General features: G+C 50.2%; 1 protein-coding gene across 3 annotated transcripts in view; it reads right to left on the bottom strand.

Moving 5' to 3' along the window:
* Loxl2 (lysyl oxidase like 2) overlaps positions 1 to 16,648 on the bottom strand; it is an 81,806-nt gene that overhangs the window by 19,441 nt on the left and 45,717 nt on the right. The window contains exons 4-7 of one of the 3 annotated variants that reach the window (XM_050121866.1): positions 11,882 to 12,093; positions 8,924 to 9,146; positions 5,241 to 5,424; positions 844 to 995 (exon numbers count right to left, since the gene is read on the bottom strand). In XM_050121866.1, the coding sequence (XP_049977823.1) occupies positions 844 to 995; positions 5,241 to 5,424; positions 8,924 to 9,146; positions 11,882 to 12,093 (771 nt within the window). Of the gene's footprint in view, positions 1 to 843; positions 996 to 5,240; positions 5,446 to 8,923; positions 9,147 to 11,881; positions 12,094 to 16,648 lie in introns of all 3 variants that reach the window. The other 2 variants (XM_050121865.1, XM_050121864.1) reach the window with 2 other exon arrangements.

The following is a 16,648-nucleotide window of genomic DNA, read 5'->3' on the forward strand; positions in this document are numbered from 1 at the left end:
CAGGTTTCCCCGTGTGTGCATTCCTGTTACCCGAGAGGACTGCACAGCTCAACTGCCTGTTGCTGGCAGGCACCTAGGGCACAGTTAAGGATGGGGAGTTCTATCAGGAGTGCCTTGGCGCTCTGGTGTCAGGGTCAATGACTGCTGTCTTATCAGGAACCCGCCACATCTGGTGCAGTGATGTATCTGTTTAAATATGCATACAATATTTGCTCTATGGCATATGTCACGTAGCACCCGACAAACTTAAGGCACAGCGGGGAGCCTCGTGTAGGAAATCCTGGGTGTTTTGTAGCACTGGTTAGAGTTCCTGTAAGACAAGGAGGTGGGGAGCAAGGTTGACAAGCATTGCACTCTGTCTCAGGAAGGGCGGTGCCTATGTCTCCGGTTGCAATTCCGCTGACTTCCTTCAATTCCTGTTTATACACCGCTGCCTGTATTGTGTTCACACAGTCTGCAGACCCACCATCCATGCATGCGGTGCCTCTGAGTCTTCGCAGACGATCTGTGCCAAAGGTGTCAGGTGTGGTAATCTTGAGTCCCTTGTAGAAAATTCTGAGTTGCCCCTGTACCACATGCCTAGTCCCAAAGTAAGGGATCATCCACAGGGAGATGTTGGATACCTGCCACACCAAGAGCGGCATTTATGTGTTTGTTCACTTGGCACACTTAGAAACACTGACCGGCAATGACATTGACAGTTAACAGAGGCAAAGCAGGTGTCAAGAGTTCATCTTAGAGCACCCTTGCATATCTAGGAGAGTCCTTCAGAGTAAAGCCACCTGCTCTGCATTCTTTGGGGCCTCAGCATCACAGGCGCCTCTGGGCATGCCACCTCCTCACCTTTTTCTGGAAGCCCATGATGGGGATGTTGCATCGCACACCAGCATCTTCCTCGTGGCTGCAGCCCTGCGACTCCGTGTTGAGTTTGCAGTCTATGATGGACTTCTCGGTCCCCGTGCACTGGACCTCGTTGAGGTGGATGGGCCCAATCCCTAGGAAGGGAAACAGGATGCGTGCTATAAAATCACCTGGAGGACGTTTCCTGGAACAGGCAAGAAAAACCCTAGAAACCAGACTCTGTCTCTTCCACCTTCAAAACTCCCAACTGTGGCCCCTTCTTCCTAGAAGAAACTGCTGTGTGTGTGTGTGTGTGTGTGTGTGTGTGTGGTGTGTATTTTGCCTTAAGTGCGAATAAAATTCACTACTAAATTGCCACGTGACCTTGGTCAGCTCACTTAGTGTTATGGTTTGAATGTGAACTGCTGCCCATGAGCTCATGGGGTCTGGTCACCAGCAGGGGGCGCTGTTTTGGAAAGAGAGTGAAAACTTTAGGAGATGGTGCTTTGCTAGAAGAGAGTCATCTGGGAGTGGGCTTCAGGGGGTTTGAAGGCCAGGCACCACTTCCTGTCTTCTATTTCCTTTCTGACTTCAGATGGATGCCATGTGACCGGCTGCCACATGCTCTGGCCGCCATGCCTTTCCTGCCATGATGGATTATATCCCTTCCTAAATAAACTAAGCCCAAATAAATCCTCTTTTTCTTAAGTTTTTTCCCCCCCATCATCAATGGGAACAGTAACTCATACACCCAGCCTCCCTGGTCACCTCTTTAATAAAGGAGTCAGATTAGATGCTGGCACCTTTACCCTGCAGCTACCATGGTCTAGGCACTTAAGAGTTTGAGAATATGACTGCATCTGTAAAAGTCCCTGCAGGAAACATGTAGCCTATACAAACTAGGAGGTCTGAGTCAGAAAGGGGGCCATTTTAAAATCCAGTCAAGAATGGGGTGTAGGGAGTATACATCACAGGGTAGTTAAGAACTCAAGGCTAATAACACTGGGGCTTGCACACAACCAACCCTCTGAGTGAGAGAAGAGCCAATAACTCACTGAGGAGAGGGATGAAGAGGTGAAGACCCCGGAAGACAGCTGTCTCCCTCTGTGGAGAGACATAGTGCCCATGAGGACTGTCTAAGCCTCTCCCCTCTGGTCACCTCCAGTTTTCACCAGTATCCCGTGTTGGCCAAACCCAACTATGCCTTGAGGCACTGGGCATCGTGGTGAGGGTGGAGAGTGGACCTGGAAAGGCAGACAGGAGTCATGGGGCAGGCGACATGGAGATGGCACTAGGAAGCCTGTCTTTCTGGGGCTGGGATAATGAGAGTGAGCCTCAGCCATGAGAGGAAGGGTACTCGGGCCCCTCAACTCACACCCAGAACTCTCCTTTTCAAGCATGATGAACTTCCCAAAGAGTCATCTGCTTTGTCTCTCACCCCTTTTCCATATGGCTACTAGACAATTCAAAACTACCCATGTGGCTATGTTTCTGCTGGAAAGCACTCGTTTGCAGAGCTGGAATGTTTTGCCAAGTGTTTGTTCAGTAGACCATACCTGTTCAACTGGAGTGTGTCCCCCTCTTCCTGGAGTGCCTCCCTCCCTTGATCACTCCTTGGACATCTCTGAGCATAGACACTAAGGACAGAAGCTAAGGCATGATGTGGGACAATTGTCTATATTCTGTCAATCATGTTTTAAATAAACGCTGATTGGCCAGTAGCCAGGCAGAAAGTATAGGTGGGACAACTGGACAGGAAGTAGAGGTGGGTCAATGAGAACAGAAGAATTCTGGGAAGGAGGAAGCCCATTCCTCCCCAGTCCTGTTCAGACACTGAAGAAGCAGGATGTGACCTGCCCCACTGAAAAAGGTACTGAGCCATGCAGCTAACATATAGTAGAATAATGGGCTAATATAAGTTACAAGAGTTAATAAGAAGCATGAGCTAATGGCTAATCAGTTTTATAACTTATGTAGACCTTCTGTGTGATTCTTTGGGACATAACAACTGTGGGAACCGGGCAGGACAGAAACCCCAACAAGCAGGCCCTGATACAACAAAAGCACACAGGCCTACCACTCACTCACACTTGGTTCACTTGTTGGGGAAGGTTCATGTGTTGGCAGACAGCTGGGAACTGGGTGGGGGGTAGTCCTGAAGTACAGAGGGAAGAGCCTGCCATTATATGAATATCCACCCTGGGGGTGCAGAAGCCAGACAGAGCCCCACACATCGCCTATCCAGCTACCTTGTTTTACAGTGAAGAAGCTCAGGACCAGAAGGTTCTTCGAGGTCACAGACAAGCAAGTAGCCAGGCCAGAGTGAGGACTCAGCCTCTGCCCTTTCCCTACCCATGGGTTTAGGTGTGGTTACTTGTTCCATCAGCTAGAGCCAGGACTCAGGAGCTGACCCTATCTGCTCTGGGGCATGTCTTTTAATGAGACTTTTCCTTTCCTGGTGACTATCGTCATCCACCCAACGTGGCAGAAGGCAGATAAATCTCCCACAGTGCCTTGACAGCCGACATCAAAGGCACCCAAGCCATCTTCTTCCTAGAATTCCTCAGGCAACTTGTAAACCTTTGGCTGCTCTGGGCGGGGAAAAGAATTAGGTCACACAGTCCCTGCTCATGACACATGGAATGTCCGTGTCATCGAGGGCTTGTTTATGCCTCGAGATGAGTGGCTGTGGTCCTGAGGACCTTAGAAAAGTTCAGACCGCGTGGATGGACCAACAGAGGGGACCATGGAAACACTGAGGTGCCTGACTTCTTCACTGGGACCTAAGGGAAATGGGTGGCTGTGTGGCATAGCAGGGACTGCCAGGTGACACCATATGCTGATGCTGCACCTGTCCCCAGCCACCTACCCTTTAATACACATTTGGTACAAGAAAGGAGCAAATGTCATTAAGACTAGTCAGGAACGGACGTAGCGTCGAAAAAGGAAGCCAAAACCATAAGAGTTAGGCAACTGGCCAACTCTTAGGTTCCCATGAGCCTCATAGTCCTCCTACGTGGGACCAGAGAAACTGTGTTTCCCTCCAGCAGGGCAGGTCTATGACCCCACGACTTTCCTCAGTTCATTCCCAGGGCAGCTGGGGGCGGGGCACGATGCAGGACAGTCAAGCAGTTGAACTAGAGTGGATGAGCTGCGCTGCTAGGCTATGAGAGTTCTTGGTTCTCTAATTGAGCGGGAGGTGAAGGTCAGCCAGGGTGCTGGAGTCCTAACAGAGAAAGCCCTATTGCGGTGTTCAGGGCCTGGGTGAGCAGGAGCTATCACCTCCTTCAGGCTGCAACTGGTGACCTCACCAGACTCCTTTCTTTGGCATGATGGCTCCATTCGCAAGAGTATAGGTTTCCTCTCGGAGCCCAGGACAGCAGTCCTCAACCTTCCTAATGCTGTGACCCTTTAATAATGCGTGTTATTTGCTTGCTACTTCATAACTGTAATTTTACTACTGTTGTGAATTGTAATATAAATATCTTATATGCAGGATATCTGATATACCACCCTCAAGGGGGTTGTGACCACAAGTTGAGAACCACTGGCCTAGGACATCCCATCTTTGTCTGTAGCCCAAGCCCCATCCTCCCTGCCATAGCAGTCTGTCTATGTACTGATCAGTGCTGAACAGAGTCCTAGGAAGACCAAAACTTCTTTCCCTTGAACACAGTTCTGCAGGGGTGGACTGGGCACTCACAAGGCTACTTGGTCTTGTGGAAGGCTCCTGATGGATCGGGGCTTTCTAGGCTGAGTGGTTTCCATGGACTCACCCAATAGGGGGTTCTAGTCTGTCCTGTGGCCAAGGAGACAACATTGCTCCCAGAGTTTCCCTACCAAACGCCTCCTGTACTTTTACTCTTTCCTTATATAAACGACCTGCTCAGGACACTTGATGAAAACGAGCTTCCTTCCCATGACTCTCTCCTGACATCAGAGAGGGCTGCCCTGTTTCTTTTCTCAGCTGCCAGGAGCCCAGTATTGGCGAGGCTGCACCAGGGTGGACAGGCAAGGTGACAGTTGGTTCTTTTGTGTGCAATTATGCTTGATGGATCCTGAGGTCCTTTCCTGGAGGAAGGACCTGGGATTCTGGCCTTCCCACTGGAGCAGCTGAGAGTACGGAGCAGGGAGTTGGAGACCTGGAGACCTGGTGTGTCCACTAGGTGCTGTTCTATTGTCTCAGTTTACCCATTCATCCTTCTCTAGGTGGCAGCTCCAAATCCATCAGAAGGGGATTTGGTGGGGAGGGGTGTTCCAGGGTCCCCTAGTGGATGGGCAAGGGAGGAGCGGAGTAAGTTGAGTTTGAGGGGATCATGGCCACCAGTTGAGCCCAGGTTCCTAGGACCATGTTTTTTCCCTGAAGAGAGACTCCTACCTTCAGCTACGCCATTCCTTACCTTGTCCCAGCCGGGAGCCCGTGACAGCCTCTTTAGCAGTCCCGAAGCCCAGCTCTCGGCAGACCACACTGGCAGACACCAGGTCCCACTTGTCGTCACAGACGGTTCCCCACTCTCCATTCTTGAGCACCTCCACTCGGCCCTCCCCGACCTGGGCTCCACCTCGCAGCCGCACCAAGGGTTGCTGGAGAGACACACGGTCCTGCTGAGTGCAGAAGTGACATGCATCCTTCAAGTTGTCGCTGCCCCACTCCTTTTTGTCTCCCGCAGCCATGACCCTGCCAGATCCCCATAGCTCGGAGTCTGAAAACGCTCAGCTGGTTGAGTGTCAGCTGGCAAAAATTTCTCATGAAGCTTCTCATGGGCCTCTGTGCTGGACCACTAGGAAGGCCATTCAAGACCCCCATCAGCTCATCATCCCTTCCCAGGCTCGGCTCCTAGATTCCATCATCAGTCGCATCCTTCTGCCCCCAGCTCAAAAGCTTCACAACATTTAGATCTACAGAGAAAAACTTCTACCATCCAATTTCTCAGATTCCAAGTGAATCTTTATTTTCTACTGCTTATATAATATTTACAATCTAGCCCTGCAGGGAGGTCCCTGGGTGAGGAGTCAAAAGCAAGCGGTAAATCTCCTCATAAAGGGAGACACAAGAGGGAGACCACAGGACGTGGCAAGACAGAGAGTGGAAACATGGAGCCTTATCAGGAAAGACAGACCAAATCAGGAGATGCTTGGGAGGCTGCAAGGGACAAGGAGTCTTCCTAGCTAAGACTAACCGCCGCCCAAGCCCAGAAGATACAGCCTATCTAAACAGCAACAGAGAGCAGTGCAGAGAGGGTAGAGATGGTAGTTTCCCTGCCCCTAATCTTACTCACTGTCTGGAAGCCTCAGTCCCTTCTGGGTCTTCTGGAATTACACAGGAGTAAGATCTATTCCCTGCCGGTTTCATGGAGTCTGTGGATTGTGTCTTAAAGAACGGGGGTTGGCTTCACCTGCCTACACAGGATGCTGTGCCTCAGTTTCCATGCATGTGTACAAACCTATGTTTGCATGCCCAATGTCTGCATGTGTGCACACGTGTGTGCGCGTGCATGTGTGTGTGTGTATGAGTATGTATGTGTAAGTTTGCAAGGCTGAGTCACTGCTGATATTCATCAGAGGGTTGTGAAGCCATTGTAGTCAGACCAGACCAGAGCCTTGGTTCTACTGTGACTTAGGTAGTCCTCAGTCTGTGACTTCGTTCAGGCCGTGATGAGGCAGGATTGCCTGAAGGTGACATATTTCAAGCATTCAAGCCTTCTGCCACCTTGAGAAACAAGGCACCAAGAGCCCCTCCCCCTCTCTACTCTGCAGTCATCTCTTGCTTCCCCACAATGACACCTTGGGGCTAGCCACACTCAGAGAGTCCCCCAGGGCCTGCTGAGCCTGGCACTGGCTGGAAGAGTAAAGGAGGGCGGGTGAGTGCAAGACACTCAGTGGCTCCCAAAACTTCCTTTCTTACTTCAGAAAACAGAGCACAGTGAGGAAAATCACAGGCTCCAGCCTCAGTTTTCAAGAGAAATGTGGTCTCCTTCCCAAGCTCATGAGTGGGATACAAGGGGCCCCTCGCACTCACGTGGAGTCGCCATCCTGACCACAGCTGGACGGAGATAGACTATCAGCCTAGCCACAGGGGCCAGACAGCCATCCAGCTGGCCGTGCAGCGAGGACAGAAACCAAGGAAAATATGAGGTCAGCCTCTCGCTTGGTTCATTGCTTTGGTATGAACTTGACTGCTTTGCTCCACACAGCACAGCAGAGGAATTCCAAAACAGTAGGATCTGGAACTCTGGACGACAGGGAGAGCTGGGGGGAGGGTAGGGGGAGGAGGGAGGATGGGGCCAGCTGGACAAAGGACAAGGGACGTGAGAGTTCAGGGCAGGGGCAGTTTGGGGTCCAGGAATAGCTGAGCCTGTGCCACAGGGTGACAGGTGTCTGGTAAAGGCACATCTCTGCACTCCCAAGACACCGTGAAGAGACCAGGAAGGCCAGGCTTATTGTTTCCCAGAAGAGCCAGGAAGTTACAAGGTCCCTCTAAATCATCCCAACACACTGGGCTGGGCTCCCAGCATGCATCTCAGGCCTCTCACACACTACTAGGACTTTCATTCAAACACCTCCGCCTTCCCTGATTTCCTATCTCTGTGGGGCATCGCAGAAGTAGGAGAGGAAAAGTATAAGACAGGAGGAAGAGAAGGGAGAGGAGACTTATTGGTCTAGGGAGGCACTTCTGCTGTTCCACCAACTGCCACCCCTCCTTCCTCCCCAGCTCCTTTCCCCTGGCATGAACTCACTCTGCTAACATGATATTTACTGATGTTTTAAATGGCCCAGAGCCTCAAGTCATGATGGAGGCTTTATCGGGCCTGTGATTCAACACCTGGTCTATGATCATGCCTTCTCCTCTTTTCATGTGCTGTTCCTACCTAGTGGCCCTGTGTTAGCAATTTCCAGAACACACACATACACACACACCCCAAACATCCAATACCCAACAACACATATGCATCCCAAACACACAGATAGACACAGCTCCAGTACATACTGGAAAGAGGGATAAAGAGAGAAAAAACAGGACTGTTTGGTGTGGTGTGGTGTGGTGTGGTGTGGTGTGGTGTGTGTGTGTGTGTGTGTGTGTGTGTGTGTGTGTGTGTGTGGCTCTTGTGGAAAGAAGACAGAATAGAGATTCTTTCTTTTTCAGAGGGTCAGTCTGCCCTGACTGGTCATTCACCTGTTCTGGGGAATCAGTCCATTGAAATGGAGGATCTAATTTACATGGGAAGACCCTCTCTCCCCAAGCCCAATTACTCTCGCAGTGGTTCTCAACCTTCCTAATGCTGTGATCCCTTAACACAGCTCCTCTACTGGACGATGGTGGGGCACATCTTTATTCCCAGCACTTGGGAGGCAGAGGCAGGCAGATCTCTGTGAGTTCAAGGCCAGCCTGGTTTACAGAGCAAGTTCTAGGACAGCCAGGGCTACACAGAGAAACCTTGACTCAAAAAAACAAACAAACAAAAAACAATTAACATAAAAAAATACAGTTCCTCATGTTGTGGGGACCATAAAATTATTTTATTGCTACTTTGTAATTGTAGATTTTCTAGGTAATGTAATTATCTGATATGCAGGATATCTGATATGACCTTTGGGGGTCGAAACCCACAGGTTGAGAACCTCTGCTCTATACAAACCAACGAGTGACTCCTGTAGCAATAGTGTGACCAGTGGATAGATGACTTAGGAATGGCAATGGCAGGTTTTCTAAACAGGGAAAGCTTTTGCAGTTAGCTTTTCTTTTGTGAAATAAGCCATAATGAGTTAGAAACAACACAGTCGATGTCATGTGCCTTGGAGAATCGCATCCTCCCTCCTACAGTTCCAGAATCCTGGATGCTTTCTCCTTCAGGAACTTAGCAGAAGCACAAGGTCCCTGGCTGGCTATGCCATATCACTTGCTCATGCTGGGCTAAAGAACAGAGTACAAGAAGCCCGTGCTGGCCCACAATGGGGTGCTTGCCTTGTGTGAAGAGCCACAGAGGGGGCTCTGATTTTGACTGGAGGCCAGCTCTCTCCTGTTCCCTTTCTAATCAGACCCCTGCCAGTGACCAAGCGCCTATACCTTTTGCCAAGTCCTTACCTCTGGCTTGTAGGCTTTCCGGAACCTCGAGGGCCCGTCGGGGCTGAAGATCTGGCTAGGCACACAACTGACCACGGCTGGCTGTCCACCCTCACAGGTGGCATTCTTCACAAGGTCCCGGGACACGGGAGGGCCCAGTTTGCAGCTGGAGATGTGAGCTTCAGTGCCCGTGCAGTTCATAGAAAACTTCCAGTAGCGCAGCTTCCTCTTCAAGGCAAAGGTTCTGCAGGGAAAGAGAAGAGCTGGGCAACCAGGGCATCCCAGCAGATACCGGCTTCCTTCCTTTTGTAGCCAGCAGATCCAGCTCCCAGAACCCAGTCTTCCCCCTGCTGCATGATAGGCATGCACTACTACTCCAGGCTTCGTTTTTCTCTTAAAAGTCTAAGGGATCATGGTTTATAAAATGGCTAATTGGGGGGGGGGGGGGAGGAGCGGTTTAGCAGTTAAGAGCACCGGCTGCTCTTCTAGAGAACCCAGGTTCAATTCCCAGCACCCATATAGCAGCTCACAACCGTCTGCAACTCCAGTTCCAAGGGATCCGACCGACACCCTCACACAGAGACCATACCTATAGGCCAAACACCAATGCATATAATATAAAAATAAATACAATCTTTAAATTACATTTAAAAAAAGAGAGAGTGAATGGATCCTTGCTGAGGTGACGAGGACCATTTGATGGAAGATTAGGCTATGAGAAATAGTGGGGTTCAGAGAGGGTATGTGGGGAGGACATCACATCCTCTGAAGTTGTCCAGATTTTTAGAGCCTCTGTACTTGCCCCTGCTTGGCGGGACTCGGTGAGATGCTTGAGGAAGACAACAGCATAGCTGCCTGCTACCCTGTGGGAGGAGGCTCTCAGGGCAGGGACCCGGGGAGGGACAGACGGGAAGTCTTGTCCTTATTGGTCCAGTCCAGCGTCCTTAGAAATGTCTGCTTTGTCTTGGGGTGAATGGTATGTGAACACAGAGGAAGGAGAAATTCTTCAGATGTCATTATTGTCTCCCCTTTACCAAAATTTGCGTCTTGGAACATTTCTAGTCTAGCTGTGGCTACCAACACCCGGATATCTAAAACACAGACTATATCGGGATGTGTGCTCACCACAGTGACATCATACAGTAGAGAGGTCCATGAGGGGGGCCGTTATGAATTCCAGAGCAGCTGCCCCTCCCCACTTCCTGTAAGGTCCCTTCCTCTGAGAAACCTAACCCTCTTTCCACACATAGGCAGAATACACTCAGGGGAACATGAATGTAACTGGACCTCCCGCTGGCTTAGGAAAGTCCCTCTGTGTCCAGCTGTTGGAGAGCACCACCCTCCCTCACAACTCCCTCAGCTTGTGGGGCTGCCTCAGACCTGCTCTAGGCTTCCCCAGACAGCCCCGCTTCTGTCTTACATCAGCTCTCCGGAATGTGCCGCCCACCATGACCCTCCACAGGCCTCCAGCAGCCAGAGTACCACCCCACCCCCATCCTCATTCACGCTCATGGTAGCTGAGCCCGCCCAGGAGAATCCGAGATGAAGTGAGAGGGAAAAGAAGCATAGCAGCCCCCGGGCCCGGACAGGAGCCGGATGACTGAGGTTGGGGACGGCCTTATGCCAAGATGGAAGTCAGCAGGGCTGTAACAGTTAATGTGCTGGAGTCCCAGAGGCTGTTCCCATCTAAGGGAAAGCTAGATTTTGTGAGAGCCTGCCAGGGGCTCAGTGTCTATTCTAACTACACTTTCTAAACCTGGGAAAGAATTGGAGTTTAGTGGGTCCGTGTGAGAAGAACGTCAGTCAAAACAGCTCCTCGGACTGGTGAGCCACATACACACTATACTCTCGGGTCAGTCAGAGCTAGCCCAGCACTCCACAGAAGATTCGATTACTCTTTCCTTCCTGACACACAGCCGTCCAGGTAAGGGGTCCCTTTGCAGGGAGCTGGGAGAAAAGCAGTAGAAGGTTTTGGCAAGGTACCCAGGTCCTTCCTTTTGTTCTGGGGTTCTGGGCCTGTCAACTGACCCAAGACTTAGAATTGATTAGGAGAGTGTGATAGCCCACTGCTATCATTTGGGTTAGACCTTTCACTTGGCCTGATGTTGGAACAACCAAAGAAGAATTTAGTCAACCTCTGGTCTGCCTTCCAGGAGCATCATAACCAATGGAGTAAACTCTGAAACTCGTGAGTGCCTTACCGGCCTGTGAGCTCAGCAGCTTAGCAAAGGGAGCAGGCCTCAAAGGAACCACGGAGAGCTTCTGAGAAGGGTCTTGGGTGATGACTCAGTCATGAGAATGTGTCGGGCAGCAGGCCCATGAGGGGCCTCAGATTATACAGGGACAGATTATACAGATGGACTGAGGACGACTTTGACAATATTTTTTTCCCTTAGAGCCTCAGGCCCGCACAGGACCCATTTGTAAGAAGATTGATGAGAGACAGGAAAAAAGGCTACTGAGAGCTATTAATCCAGGGACCAGGCTCATCTGTGTAATCAGCTCTGATCAGGACCCACAGATAACTCTGCCTGGGGCCAGCCCTGTTCTAGTCCCACCGAGCTAGTACCAATCCTAGAAGGTCACAGCTGCCTGGCGAAGACTGGGTGAGAAGCTGGATGGGGAAACTGTCCCTGGAGCCAAGAGACCCTGAACCATATCCCTGGCTTGCCAAACATTTCTTAACTCAATGCTGTCCTTGCCAAGCCTATATATTACCCTTATACAGCCTATATGTTCTCCAGTGGCTGCTGGAACTGACGGTGGTCCTTCCCTGGATTGGAGAACTGTGTCCCTTATTGGGTAAGCCTTCCTATGTGGCTATTACAGTTCCCTCATCTAGCTTGTTTCCCATAGGAGTGTGAGTTACTCAAAAGCAAGGTTAAGCAGTCAGTGAAACAGTCTGTCCCTAGGGCTGGCATTGACCCCACAAGAATAGGAGCCCAGGAAACTCTGCCCCTGCTGGCTCTGCCCACTTACTTGTAGGCTTTGGGGTTGTAGGTCTTCTCTGCAGGGAAGCCAAACATGCCACAGACCACGTGGGCATTCTTGGCTGTCCAGTGCTTGTCACAGATCTGCTTCCAGGTCTTGCCCTCCTTCACCTCCACGTAGCCCTCTGTCACAGGCTTGCGATGGCGGAAGGCGGAAAGGATGGGCCGAATCCGAATGTCTTCCACCTGTATATTTAGGCTCTGTGAAGAGGGAGATGTAGAAGGAAGACAGGGGTTATGATAGGAGCTTAGCCCTGGACAGGTACCAAATAGCAATTATGTCCTCAGGGATCACAGGCTGCGTTCTGCTGGCCTGCCTCTCTCCAGGTTCTGCAAAAGGCCCCAAGCACTCCCAGTGGGCACATAGCACTGTTACTAACTGCTATATATCGGGAGGTAGTGTGGCAACAGGCACCAAGGATGACTTGGAGTGCTCAGAGTAGTCTTGAGGGGCCCCCAAAACTCCTCTTTTTCCTACAAGAAACCAGAGAACTGCAGGCAGTAAATTCTTCCTACATGGGCTTTAAATATAAAAGCATAAAAAAGAAAGTATCCTTTGACTCTTCAGAAATTCAAACTCCTCTGGATTTTTTTGCATTTCACTCCAAAGTGTGTGCAAACATACCAACGAGTATGTATGTGTACATGTCCATGTGTGCTTGTCAGACTGGAGCCCCACGCAGGGGACCTTTAAGCTACCAATGTCACCGGGAGCACCACCTCAGATCATTCCTCCCGTGAAAGCCCCCAGAGGTCCTGCTTGCAGGAAAAGAAGCAAAGCCACCCAGTGTTGAGCATGTCATGTGCAGGAGAGCCTTAACCTGTGGAGCTGTGAGCTAAATAGGGCTGGGGATGATTATTTGGCTGTGGCAAGGCAAGATTCTGAATGTCTAAGGGGAGCAGAGAAAAATATATAGCTCAATAAAAATAATTAATAAAAGAAAAAAGCCATCTTCAAATCTTCTGGGTCAGTGGGAATAGAGGTTTGGGTTTGGGCTGAGAGGGACTCACCCTCTCACTGGCAGGACTCTGATAAAGGAAGAAGAAGAAGGCTAGAGGAGAGGGTGGAGGGAAGTGCATACTCCTAGATGTGCTCCTCAGTCCCTAACACTCCGCTGGAATGCCTTTGTGTGCACAAGTGAGGCCTTTAGGGACCACGCTGAATGCTGAATGAGAGAAATGACTGGAGGGAGGGGTCCCAGCGTTACGTTGACACGTTTCATGCTTCTCCAAGGCATAGCCCATCCAGAAACTCTCTCTTCCTGCCCCCTCCCTGGAGACATTGCCATATCTTGGCAACAGTCCCTAAAGGAGTCCCTGCCTCCACCCATCTGCCACAGGACTGGCCGCGGAGAGTCCTTTCTAAAGTCTGATCTACGCTTGATCCTCAGTTGGCTCCTTTTCGTCTCTAACACGCAGATGTCTTAGTTAGAGATGCCCATGATCTTCCCTGGCTGATTCCAGCTAGTCCTCCCTCCCTAATGATGTCCCTGGCTCCAAATTTACCCTCAGATACTATGAAATATGGCGTATAATAGCCACAGCTGCTAACAGTGCTTCGCAGCGAGAAACTCTATGTCAAGCACTTAGCATGCAGCCTCCTACCTAATCCCTAAGCAGAATAATGTGGTTTACCGCTACTGTCTACAAATTTACGGAGGAAAAAGCTAGTAATTCAATTTTCTTCCTCAGACCACCCTGGGGTGCTGTGTGAGACACACCCTGAGCAAGGCCAGGGACGGAGAGATGGGGCCAGTAAGGGCCAAGCTGGAAGGAAGACTCCAATGACCCAAGAGCCCTGTCTGTCCAGCCAGGATGCAAATGAATCAGAGATTGAACAGAGCCATTATTTGGGTGCCCAGGGATTACTGTCTCCAGCCACAGGCTTCAGAGTCCAAAGCCAGGCTTCAGAGTCCACAGGTCCTGCAAGGCAGTGGAAAGTATGTGGCTGAGAATAATGACGTTTGGCTCCAGTTCCCTCCAAGCAAAGCGGAAGGAAAGCTACCAGGGCAGGGTTATGTGTTCCAGACTGGATCCTTTACAGCCCTCATCAGCCCACAGGACTCGTGCCACCTGGACACATGGGCAGTGATGAGCCAAGAAGTGGCCTGAGGTTTAATCCAAGCCCATGGGCCAGCCCCCGCCTGCCTCTTCCCACAGCAGGAGGCCCCTGGCATCCAGCGTGGCTACATCATGCCCAGAAGGAAAGTTACAGCTGTCCTCATCCACCGTAGGCCCGGCTGACATAATTCCATTCACAGATCTTTCACTGGCTGTCAGCAGTTGCACAGGCTTACAGATGGGAGCTGTGACCCCTAGCATGGTACTATAGAGAGAGAAGAGCTGGCTGGGAAGCTTGGCAGCTGCCCTGAAAAGGGACCTGCATAGGGCCTGAGGCCACAAACTGCCATACCTGTCCAAACTCTTGCCTTGATGTAGGAAGAGATATGGCCCATTGGCAGATCTGTGGGCTTCAGGATGGGGATAGAGAGCCCTAGGGTTAGCCTTAGCTATCACTGTCTTCATTGCTCTCCCAATTCAGTTCATACATGTATTTCTACGATGCATGCATATATGCATAGTGGTACGTGTATATGTGTGTGTAGTATGCATATCTCTCTGTGCTTCTATGTATCCATGAATTTGAATCTGTCTTTGTGTATTAGGGAGCAAGTACTGTGTCTATGCATGTGTGTAGAAGACATGTATTGGTGGCCAGGCTGTGTGTGCACCATGTGCGTCTTTGCTCACATATGTGCATGGTGGTATATGATGGCCCATGTATGTCTTTGTATGTGTGGAATGTGCACCTGAGGGATGGAGAGGGAGAAATGGATTTAATTTCTACAACACTTAAGGAGAGGAAGCAGACAGAATGGGCTTTATTCTCCTTCTTCTGAGGTAAAACACCTTGTTGACAGGGGTTTCTGTCCTGCCTGATCCTGCAGCTGTTCAGCCCCAAAGAAACACAGAGGTCTACATTCATTATAAGCTGGTTGGGCTGTTAGCTCAGGCTTCTTATTAACTCTTACATCTTATAGTAGCCCATAATTCTTGACTGTGTTAGTCATGTGGCTTGGTACCTTTTATCAGTGGGGCATTCTCATCTTGCTTCCTCTGTGACTACTGCAGACTGACATTTTCCTCTTCTCAGAATTCTCCTGTTCTCCTTGCCCCACCTCTACTTTCTGCATGGTCACCCCACCTATACATCCTGCCTGGCTACTGGCCAATCAGTGTTTTATTAAAACAATACAATATAAGTGACAGGGTATAAGACCATTGTCCCATAGCAACACCTAGCTTTACCTGTACAAACAAGTCCTTCTTCTGGGTGGTACTGTGGTGATTTGAAAGAGAAAGGCCTCACAGGCTCATGTTTGGGTACTTGGTCCTCAGTTGGTGGAACCAGCTGGGAAGGATTAGGGAAAATGGCCACCTTGGAGGAGGCGTGTCACTGGAGGCAGGTTTTGAGGTTTGAAAAGACTCTTGCCCTTCCCATTGAGCCTCCTACTTGTGGATCAAGGTGTGAGTTGATTCTGCTCTCAGTTGTCCCTGCTGTCACACCTCTGCTCTGCCACCATAGACTAAGCCTCTGAAATCATGAGCCGAACTAAGTGCTTTCTTTTCAAAGGTGCCTTGGTATGGTGCTTTGTCGGAGTAATTCAGAAGGAACTAAGATGGGTACTGTCCATTTCGTTCACTTGTTTGCTTTTCACTCAACAAAATACAGGCTGTTGTTCATGGGCCTTGCCAGATTTCTTTGCACCTCTGTGCCCTGTTTCTTCTTTCATGGCAACTACTGTGGAAAGCCACTGCTGGTCAAGTGTCGGTCAACTGCCCTGAAGGCTCTGTAAACCGAACCTTACATCTATTCCCTTCTTCAGCTACCACACCACCTACAAGACGGCTAATGGTACAGCCCTGCTTATAGGTAAAAACATGAGGAAACTTGGTGAGGTTGGATAACTTGTTCAAGTTCACAGACTTATTAATAAGCAGGTCAAAATGAAAAGGGAACTGTTTCTAAGGCAGGTTTCATGCAGTGACCACTGGCCCTTGAGGGGTCTCTGCTTTCACGCCACTTTCTTGCCCAGTATTGACGTGACTCTAATGCTGCGGATTCTCTGACTCTGACTTCTGGGTGATTCCCCCAGGGCTGCCTGGCACTGCGCATGTTAGAAGTTCAAGATAGTCCCCAGAAGGATTGTGAGTCAGAGGACAGTGGACGTGAGGGGTGAGCCGCTCTTGTCCTCAAGCCAGTAGGAAGCGGCAGGCCAGCTTTGGTGGCACATACTCAGGGCTCATGCAAGCTCAGCAACACTCCAGGTCCTGGGAGACCTCAGGCTTAGAAAGCACATGCCTACAAGCACCGCCTCCCCCCATCTCACTGCTGTGGAATCCCTCAATGACCACAAGTGCTTGGATTTCCTTTTTCCCAGAACTTGGGTTCCCAAAGAGATTTGTTTGAAATACCAAAGTAAGCAGACTTTTTTTTTTTAATGTAGGCTTGTTAAAGTTTTGTTGCATGTATTTGTGTGTATGAACATGTGTGTGAACGAGAGTGAACGCCACAGCACAAGTGTAGGGGATAGAGGATAGCCCTAAGGACTGAGCTCAGGTCGCCAGCCTTTGGGGCAAGCCCCTTTGCTGCTGAGCCATCTCGATGATCCAGGTTTGTACATTAAAATGAAGCCCTGGAACCCCGAAGCCCATCAATCACCTGAAATGTCTTCAATTCTAACTAATGTTTATC

Source organism: Alexandromys fortis, unplaced genomic scaffold, assembly GCF_014885135.2.
Source record: "Alexandromys fortis isolate MF-2015 unplaced genomic scaffold, M_Fortis_MF-2015_v1.1 scaffold_203, whole genome shotgun sequence".
Classification (NCBI taxonomy): domain Eukaryota; kingdom Metazoa; phylum Chordata; class Mammalia; order Rodentia; family Cricetidae; genus Alexandromys; species Alexandromys fortis.